The sequence below is a fragment of the Bos javanicus genome, chromosome 27 (assembly GCF_032452875.1).
Source record: "Bos javanicus breed banteng chromosome 27, ARS-OSU_banteng_1.0, whole genome shotgun sequence".
Taxonomy (NCBI): Eukaryota; Metazoa; Chordata; class Mammalia; order Artiodactyla; family Bovidae; genus Bos; species Bos javanicus.
Window position 1 is genome coordinate 24711594 of NC_083894.1, and position 10405 is coordinate 24721998.

General features: G+C 47.0%; 1 protein-coding gene and 1 non-coding gene across 2 annotated transcripts; one reads left to right on the plus strand and one right to left on the minus strand.

Annotated features, from left to right (window-relative positions):
* Positions 1–564: 564 nt before the first annotated feature.
* CLDN23 (claudin 23) lies at positions 565–2560 on the plus strand. The gene has a single exon (XM_061404372.1). The coding sequence runs from the start codon at positions 881–883 to the stop codon at positions 1760–1762; it is 882 nt and encodes a 293-aa protein (XP_061260356.1). The 5' UTR covers positions 565–880; the 3' UTR covers positions 1763–2560.
* Positions 2561–6159: 3599 nt separating this feature from the next.
* Positions 6160–6232, minus strand: TRNAE-CUC (transfer RNA glutamic acid (anticodon CUC)). Its single transcript has one exon. It is a non-coding gene; the product is annotated as a tRNA-Glu (tRNA).
* Between the last annotated feature and the right edge of the window lie 4173 nt (positions 6233–10405).

Consider the following 10405-nt stretch of genomic DNA (forward strand, 5'->3'; position numbering starts at 1 on the left):
CACACAAATATAAAATGAATGTCAAAGATTTTATTTAACTTATTGTGGAAACCAGTATGATGTAACTCTTCATCCCAGAAACACTCGCTTTGATTCTTTTGTATCAAGGTTAATCCGGAGTATGACATGTTTTTTAAGCAAATGAAACAAAATACACATGTGCAACACTCCGGGACACACTACTCGACCGAGTGGACCCTCGGTGCACACCTGCCCAGCGCACCCCGGGAGGTTCCATCCATTTGGCCACGAGTAGCTGCAAGCTAACAGCGCAAAACTTCGGGGGATCTCTCTTGTGGGGAGTGGAGGGAAGACAGGCTACAGGTGCACGGTCGACCAGGGACCGGAGAAAAGCTTTAGCCGCTGAGAAGCAGGAACCTGCTCAGCGCCGGCCAGGTGCGCCGGGCTGTCCGGGTGGTACCGCCCCTTTCCTTCCCCGCCCACCGCCGGCGGGCCCAGCGGAGGGGCAGGGGCGGGGCGACCTTTGCTCGGTTCGGCCCAGAGGGGCTCTTGCAGTTTCCGGCTCGCCACTCCCGGCCCTCCAGCCCCTCCCACCCGAACGGGTTGGGCCGCGGCTGCTGCAGCGTCCCCACCTTCGACTGCAGTTTCGATCAGACTCGCCCTCGAACTGGTTTCGATCAGGCGGCCGGGCTGGAGGCAGGGCGGAGCGGCTGGGACGCTCGGAGCAAACTAGGGACGCGCGGCCGAGAGCGGACAGTCCTGCGCTGGAGACAAAGAGCGGCCGGAGGAGAACCGAGTGCAGGAGCGCGGGCGTGGCTGCGGTGGCGAGCGTGCGGACTTCAGGGAGTTGGAGCCCGGAGCGCTCTCTGGGGGCGCGAGAGCTAGAGATTGCCAGTCAGCGGCAGGTGCGCCACCCAGGATGCGGACGCCGGTGGTGATGACGCTGGGCATGGTACTCGCGCCCTGTGGGCTGTTACTCACCCTGACCAGCACGCTGACGCCCGGCTGGAGGCTGGTGAAGGGCTTCCTCGACCAGCCGCTGGACCTGGTGCTGTACCAGGGCCTGTGGGACATGTGCCGCGAACAGAGCAGTCGCGAGCGCCAGTGCGGCCAGCCGGACGACCTCGGCTACTTCGCCGCCGAGCCGGTGCGCGTGGCGCGGGGACTGATGGTCACGTCGCTGGCCGTCACGGGCCTGGGGCTGCTGCTGGCGACGCTCGGCGTGCGCTGCTGGAGGGACGAGCCCCACTTCGTGCTGGCCGGCCTCTCCGGCGTTGTGCTCTTCACCGCGGGCCTCTTGAGCCTCATCCCAGTCTCCTGGTACAACCACTTCTTGGCAGATCGCACCGTCCTGCCGGCCCAGCCCAGCCCGGTCACGGTGCAGGTCGGCTACAGCCTGGTGCTGGGCTACCTGGGCAGCTGCCTGCTGCTGCTGGGCGGCTTCTCGCTGGCGCTCAGCTTCGCGCCCTGGTGCGCTGAGCGCTGTGACAGCTGCCGCAAGGCGCCTTCCAGCAGCGCGCGCCGCAGCAGCATTAGCACAGTGTACATCGACGGGCCAGAGCCCGCACTCACGCCGGCCATCAAGTACTATAGTGATGGCCAGCACCGGCCGCGGCCTGATCAGCTGGGCGCCACCAGCCAGCGCAAGGCCGGCTTCCCGATGCCCCGGCCCCCACCCAAAGCCTACAGCAACCCGGTGGACGTGCTCGAAGGGGAGAACGCTACAAACTCCGAACCCGGCTCGTCTTCCCGCAGCACTCGGCCCTGCGGCAGCACGCTGCCCTGCGACTCGGACGTGTAGGCGGCACCCCAAGCATGTACTGGCTCAGCCCTGTCTCACCAGGATCCAACCTTCCCTTTCCGCTGAAAACACCTGGCTCGGAGTCGGACCCTGGGACACATTCCTGTAACTGGTTTGGAGGGCCATCTTCCTTTCCTGTGGCCAAACTAGATTCCTTGGACTCTTGGTTCAGGTTGGGTTTGATTTTCTTTTTAAAGAGTTTAGTGTTCCTCCCCAGAGGAATCAAGGCCCTCTTCTGGAGCGACAGGCATTTCGTACTTTTAGCTGGAGACATAGAAAGAGTGACTTTGCATCCCGTTGATAATAATGTCAAAATAAGCAAATGGAGGCTTGAAACAACAATATTCTGAAATGCCTATGAACCTTGGATCAGTATAATTATTATTAATTTCCCCCCACTGTATAATTCATTTTCATGCAAATTCTCAGGAGACTAGTATGTTTCTGGTTATATTTGAAGGAGGCTCTTAGAATAAACATAGAGCCATGCAAATACCAGCAGCTTTAGTGACTCTAATGGAACGAAGTAACCTGATTAACTCATATTTACATTTCCTCAGGTATAAAGAGGATTTATCCTTTTATCACTCACTCCAGAGTTTCTCTTCTAGACGCCAGAAAGAGAATGAAGGGACTAATGCTGTGTTGTTCTATTTCTTGGCTACCTCACACTGGCCATAAAGAGCTATATATTAAATATTTGGAACAAAATGGAACCTGTTAATCTCATTAGGCTAATGTACATGTGTATATATCTCTTATTTATAAATAAAATTTGAGAGCAAGAGTTTCACTATACTCACAGAAGCATTTGTCTCCTGCACAACCTTTGGAAGGTTAAGCTTTCATTACTAACAGTTTCCTGGCTGCCTACACAGGCTGAAATCTAGCACTCACATCTTTGCACCTCTTAGCTAAGATTACTAAAACTAGCCAATGGGCCGCTTCAATCTTTGACTGCTTTATTTTCAGGTTCATGCTGTTTTCTGTGCAAAGCCAAGTCTATTGTTGAAAAAACTAGAAGCACCAGTTTCCACATGAGGTGAGACTAGAAATCTTTTCCTCTTGTAACAGTACTGCCTAAAATCACAGGTAGGCAGCTATGTGTACAATGAGCGGGACTAAATCTCCAGCAGGGCCGGCTCCAATTCCAAGTGGTTGATTGAAGGGCTGTCTTGAACTGAACTGAATGGTAGCCAATTCAGAGGTAGGAGCATTCACCTCAGTAGACACTGACAACACAGCTATAATAGAACTAACTCAGCAGCACATGCAGAGTATTAGAAGTGGAAGGGATAATGCAGATTCATTTTCTTTGCCATTTTGTACTGGAGTCACCTGTTTCTTTTTGCAACCAAGCTTGAGTGTGCTGGTATATCACTGGGGAATCTTTTTCAAATGCAAATTCTGATTCAGTAGGTCTGGAGTGAGTCCTGAAACTGATTTCCTAACTAGCTCCCAGGAGATGCCAATGCTGCCATTTCACAGGCCCCCTCTTGGGGCTGCATGGCTTTCCTTGGGACTGTGCCTCACTCAAATTTCAATCCCAACTGGCAGCACGTAATCAGATCTTTGAGAACTATTGCCTAGATGAGTTTGGGGACTTGATTTAGGGAATCAAGCCAGACTGAAAAATGGCAATCCTACTTTTTTCAGCTGACACCTCAAAAGGTTGAGCACCTGAGAAGTCAGGACCAGGCAGACAACATAAAGATATTGAGTTTCTGGCAAGTACCGAAGCTGACTCTTGCCTACATCATAATTCCAGTGTTTCTAGAGTAGCCTTGGTAAAAACAATCAGTACTAGTACTTAGTGTGATATTACTGTTCCCTGCTGGTCACTCTCTTCTGGCTTATATCCAAAACACTTCTTCTTTGTGATTAAGGTTTGCTGCTGAATTAGAACTCCATTTTTGCTTCATCCACAGGAATAAAACGAAAACTGTCTTTAAGAAAACCAAACTTCTTTTTACTATTAAAAAACATATTTAAGACAACATGGAAAGAGCCTCTCTGCATTGGGGCAGGATTTGGGTTTGACCTGAGAATCATGCTGTGTTAGAGCAGTAAAAAATGACAATAGACTTGAGAGTCAAGATGCTGGAGGAGGCTGGAGCCTCAGGACTTGCTATCATGGACAAGTCCTTTCCCTAAACCTAATATCCACCTAACCAAGGAGCTACACCACAGTGAGACTCTAACGTGAAATAGTACTGCCTCCTGGCCTCAAGCCCTTCACACCTCTGACACACCATTACGACTCACTTTTTTCTTAGACTCTTTTCTTTAAGTATAGTTGCTTTACATTGTTGTGTTGTTTTCAGTCACTTAGTCCTGTCCAACTCTTTGAGACCCCTTGGACTGCAGCCTGCCAGGCTTCCCCATCCTTCACTGTCTCCTGGAGTTTGTTCAAACTCATGTCCATTGAGTCATTGATCCCATCCAACCATCTCATCTTCTGTTGTCCCCTTCTTCTCCTACCCTCAGTCTTTCCCAGCCTCAGGGTCTTTTCCAATAAGTTGGCTCTTCACATCAGGTGGCCAAAGTATTGGAGCTTCAGTTTCAGCGTCAGTCCTTCCAGTGAATGTTCAGGGTTGATTTCCTTTAGGATTTACTGGTTTGATTCCCTTGCAGTCCAAGGGACCCTCAAGAGTCTTCTCCAGCACCCCAGTTCAAAAGCATCAATCTCTGATGCTCAGACTTCTTTATGGTCCAATTTCACACCTGTATATGTGTGAAAAACCATAGCTGGAAAAACCATAGCTTTGACCATGTGGACACTGTTGTGAGGATTTGCTTTTAATAATCCTAATGACATACAGAGTATGTGTCCCCATTTAATGGGTGAAGTCTTTTCAAGATTGCTCAAGCTCTGCCTGGAGGAACGAGGAATCTGTGAAAATAGAGCATGCCCTGTGTTAACACAGCTACTGCTCTGCCACTTTGCCAGTCAGGCTCTGATCCAGACACCCACCCTCACTAAGGAGGGGCGGGGTTTTGGGCGCACAGGCTGTTGATCCCTTGCTGAGGCTCTGGCGGGTGCGTCAACAATGCTTCAGCAACCACCCTCATTTTCATGGTCTAGATCATTTGTAAGTTTTGGGGCACCTGTCATCCTGTCAGCACATCTTTGACTGCCTTGGAAAGCAAATTTATTTCAGGCCTGGGCTTTGTAGAACGTTCATACTCTAGCATGAGAAAGATGTGCAAGGAAAATGAAGACTAACAAACCAGGGTCAAAGCCTGGAGAAAAAAGGCAATATTTTAAGGAAGGTGATTGGGAAGAAGTGGGGCTTGAGCAGAGAACTGAGAGAAAAGATTGGGTGTCGGAGAGAACAGCAAACTCCAAGTTCCCAGTAAAGAAATGTTAGTGAAAACAGGTTGGCATAGTGATCACGATACCATGCTTTACTTTTCCTTCACCCTAGATGGGAGTGGTAAGGACAGGACGAAGTTGGGGGGACCAACTGAGAGAACCCAAGGACCTCTTCTGTTCTAGTAGCTTATTTAAGGAGGGAACACAGTCTGGATTCAATCTGTAGCATAGAAAATTTTCAGAGTCAAATATAAACAATTTGATATATGAATAGCAGGTGAAGAACGTTCTAGTCTGCCAATGTGTAGACAAGCCCACAGGCAGAGAAAGGTCTTTTAGCCTCAGAGCCTCATCATATCCCTGAAGTGACAGGAATGGTTAATAACCAGGCTCTCTCTCCCAACACTCATCTCACGTCTTCACTCCGACCTTCCTAAAATGAAGAACCGTAACTCATCTTTAAGAGTCTCAGCATGTTCCTTACCTATGCTTCACTCTTAAATTCCATTCATGACTTGGCCAAGGCTTAGGCTTTCACTCTCATCACTTTCTCCCACACACATACTCTAAACTACTTTTCCTCATCAGCTTGGAGGTGTCATCTTTGAACATACCATTCAAATGTTCAGATGTATGCTTTCCTTGGTGTACTTTCTCATCTCATCTCTAAATTGAAGGTGGGGCATGGACGGCTTCTATTTATATTTGTAATCCTAGAATGGGTACTAACAGGTCTTCAGAGCCTGTTAGCAAATAATTAAATTATAAATTAATTTAAAAGTCACCTCTAAAAGCCCTTTCTGTACCCAAGTGCTTTCCTCAAGTGGTCACACACAACTTGTCATGTATGTGGAAAGTAATTAGTGGCCGAAGGCCACTGGCCCAAAACCCAATGGGGGGGGGGCCATGAGAGCAGCCTTGTGAATCTTTATGATTGGCTTACAAAGATCAGCACAACCCATGCCTCCTCTACCCCCAAAACACTACAGATGAGATCTTTCTCCCTTTGGGAAGGGAAGAGAAAAGGAACTCAATCAATAGTTCTTCCTTTTAAATTTGGCTGCACCATGCGGTATCTTAGTTCCCTGACCAGGGATTGAACCTGGGCCCTCAGCAATGAGAGTGCAGAGTCCTAACCACTGAACCACCAGGAACTCCCTCAGTCAATATTTCAAGTAAAAACTTAAGTAGAATTCTTACCCCATCTTCCCCCCAAATTCTGCCCACATTCTGCTGCTTTTTTTCACTGAAGACAATAAAATGACCTCCTCCAGCAAGTCTTTATGAAGTAGAACTGAGCACAAAGCAGGACTGAGCACAGGAAAACAAGGTTTTAATTTGTACAAATAAAGAATAACATAGACAAGGCTGGGCAGGGGGTGGGGGTGGAGTGAGGGGAGATAGTACTGACCAGAGGGCTTGAGTCACCGGGGAGAGAGTTAAGTGCAGCTCTACCGCATTCTTGTCCCATTATGCCACACTCCCTGGACATCCATGGGCAAATGGCCCTTGTATTCCTCCCCACCCCGACCATGTTTGCCTCCCAAATCGCTGCCACTCACCACTCAGCTGAGGAAACTGAACAAGTCACTGCCATTTTACTAGAATGTGGGTAATAATATGTTCCGTAATAATAGCCTCTGTCTTGCCCTTGCTGGATTTCAGTTTCTTTAGCTGCATAACCGGGAAGACTGGATTAGATGTTATCAGAAGGTCTTCCCAAATCTAAATATTCTGAGTGAAGGTTACAAACTAGGGGAGGCTGGAAGAAGAGATGTGAAATCTGAACAGTGAGACTTGGGGAAGCTGACTGACACATAAAATTAGTAACTGGCCTGAAAGCAAAAAACTCCATATTCTGGTTCTCAGTTTCTCTGAATTTCCAAAGCCTGTCAACAATTAACATAGTAGGAATTTAGAACAGCACACTCATCATTGTTCATGGTGGTGGTGGTTTAGTAGCTAAGTCGTGTCTGACTCCTGCAACCCTATGGACTGTAGACTGCCAGGTTCTTCTCTCCATGGAATTCTCCAGGCCAGAACACTGGAGTGGGTTGCCATTTCCTTCTCCAGGGGATCGTCCCAACCCAGGGATTGGACCCAGGTCTCCTGCACTGCAGGCAAACTCTTTACCAACGGAGCTTCGAGGGAAGCCCATTGTCCACTAATTTGTTTGTTTCCTAAAGAAAATAAGCATTGTCTACTTTCTGTATCTGTAGGTTCTCCATCTGTGGATTCAGCCAAATGCAAATGGAATATTTTCAGTGCAGAACCCGTGGATACAGAGGGCTGGCTCTAACAGCCTTGAGCATCCGTGGATTTTGGTATCCATGAGGATCCTGGAACCAGTTCTTCATGGATACCAAGGAACAACAAATATAAATTCTTAATTTAATTCTTTAATTGCTAGCAGTAGACACAGGAGGTCAAGTTTTGTGTAGGGCCCTTGGAGCCTAAAGCATAAAACCATGAACTTTTCCAAAGCTCTTTTTTTCTTCCAGAAGAAAACTCATACCTATTTACCAGGTTATAGAAGTTGAGTTTCTATAATGAAATGTAGAATTTCCTTCTTCTACAGATTTACTGCTCCATTTGTCAGCTGTAGAGGAATTGAGAAATTAATATGGAGATGATCACACTAGAAGGCTTTTATGCTTCATAACATGCCCATTGCTGCAAATAGATAAGGTCGTGAAATGGACATATTACAATAAATTTAGGGGATGGGATGGTTAGAAATTAAGTATAAAGTTTTAAATATTGTTCATAAAATTAAGCCTTTCTGGTGAAAAGGACATTCAGATATTTTCTGAATTCTTGAATAGAGAAAGCACAATAGGATGTGATAAAGTACATTCAGATGGGATAATAGGCACACATTCATAAAGGACCAAAGACAGGAAAGATATAAATAAGAGTGGTCAGGGTGGAAAGAGTGCATATGTGACAGTTCAGCTGCAGTCAGCTCCCTTTTACCCAGGAAGAGCAAGCAGGGGGTATTCCTGGGGCACAAACACGAAACAGGTCTGCAGAGCAGGAGGGAGGCTGAGTGTACCATTCCAACAGAGCCTGCGAAGCAGACTGAGCCACCCAGGACACAGCCCTGCGAGTCTGCTGGACGCCTAAGGTCTAAGGAGCCAAGACAGTGGCCTCAGCACGTTCAGGAAGGGAGAATTTCATCGTACCTCATCTCTGCAGGCTTTCAGTCTGGATGCTTTTGGGTCATAGGTTCTGTGTCTGGATGCTTTTGAGTCACTTTTGCACAGGTAGAGGCAGAGCCTTGCCAAGGGCAGACTTAGCAGTGAGGATGGCTCTTGGCCAAAGTGGCAGACAAGTGTGAGGCTGACCCTGGGGATAAGAGGGGTCTAGGGGACTGTGGGGTGAAGATGGGTTCTCTCAAGTACAGCTGAGCCCCAGAGGCAATCTGATGATGCTCCATGTGTCTTCTAGCCTTGAGGAAGGAGAGCCCCCAGCGACTGTTCTCCACTCCAGGTCAGGTCAGATTGATCTGTACTTGGGAATTTTTACACTTGACTGCAAAGCACAGTTTGTTTTATGCACTACACTCCCGGTAATAAGCCTAGGACTTTGTGCTTAGCATCCTATACAAATTCATGCTGCAAGAAACTAAGTATAAATAGTCTAGAAAAGATACAAGCAAGAAATCTTCCAAGTCAAGTTGTGTTTATTATGATTTATGCTCATGTTATCAGTCTCAGGTACTAGGCTAAGCAGGCATTTTTGTGTTTTAATTCAGTATCCAAATGGTCTGATGTAGGTTCTGTTAATCCTGTTTTTTATCTCTGGGGTAACAGTTTCACGATTAAGTCATCTGCCCAAGGCTGCTGCTGTCGAACTTTAGACCATATTCCTGCTTTGTTACCTGTATCCCATCACAGATTCAATTCCTTTGATTCCTTATGTGGGTATGAATAAAGCAGTGATGCAGGAAGACGTGCAGAGGTATTGGCACAAAGGGTGTTGGGATCTAAGTAGCATTTGCATGTTTCCCTAGCAGACACAAGCTAGTTGAGATGACTTCTGGTCCAAAGACCCTTTGTGTCAGTACCTCTGTGTGTCCAGTGTTAGAATCCAACGTGGATAACTGGGCCAATATATAAACAAAATGTAGGCCTAGCACCAAGGGACATGAATGGGCCCAGAGCAGCAACTAAGCCATTCTGGCAATGCTGGAAAAATATATTATCAGTGCTTTCTATGGAGAGATTTTCAATTAAAAGGGGAAAATGATGGAAGAAATTTTCACATATTGAGGTATAGGGAAGTCATTCTGGCTCATATATGATTTAATTTGAACTTTAGGTTAACTTAAACAGCCTGCTTGTAGCCTACTAAACATACATTGTATATTTGCTCTAACCGCAAAAGTCTGTCTAGTCAAAGCTATGGTTTCTCCAGTAGTCATGTATGGATGTGAGAGTTGGACCATAAAGAAAGCTGAGCACCAAAGAACTGATGCTTTTGAACTGTTGTGTTGGAGAAGACTCTTGAGAGTCCCTTGGACAGCAAGGAGATCCAACCAGTCAATCCTAAAGGAAATCAGTCCTGAATATTCATTGAAAGGACTGATGCTGAAGCTGAAATGCCAATATTTTGGCCACCTGATATGAAGAACTGACTCATTTTAAAAGACCCTGATGCTGGGAAAGATTGAAGGTGGGAGAAGGGGACAACAGAGGATGAGATGGTTGGACGGCATCACTGACTTGATGGACATGAGCTTGAGTAAACTCTGGGAGTTGGTGATGGACATCACTCCTGGAGTGATGCAGTCCATGGGGTCGCAGAGTCGGACACAACTGAGCAACTGAACTGAATTGATTAAGGAAAAATGTATTAGTATTTAATATTATAGACACTAAAGCCCCCACCAAGTGGAAGAAGTTAAGAACATGATGACCAGACTGTAAGCCATGACATAAGCTGCCACAGTTTCAAGAGCTGGCCTCAAAAAATATGGGAACAAAATGGCTCTGGAACTGAAGATGAACTGTACCTAAACAAAGTCAAGATGATGCTGGTTACCGGTTTCAAGAGGACTGTCACAGCTGACTGTGCTGTTTTGCATGTAGCCCCCTCCCTTCACCAATAAAAGCTCTGGTCTGCTGATTGCCAATGGGCGGTAGTTGGCCTTTGGCAACTGACTCCACTCTCAGTTGCCAGCCTCAGAAATAAAGCAAACTTTTTCCTTTCCATCAACCTTGCCTCTTTATTGGCTTTTGGGCAGCAAACAGCTGGACCCTACTTTTGGTAACAATCTCACTTCTGGGCATATATCCAGACAAAACTGTAATTCAAGAAGATAA

Excerpts from the sequence above, each read along its gene's own strand:
- CLDN23 (XM_061404372.1), top strand. The coding sequence starts at position 881 with ATGCGGACGCCGGTGGTGATGACGCTGGGCATGGTACTCGCGCCCTGT.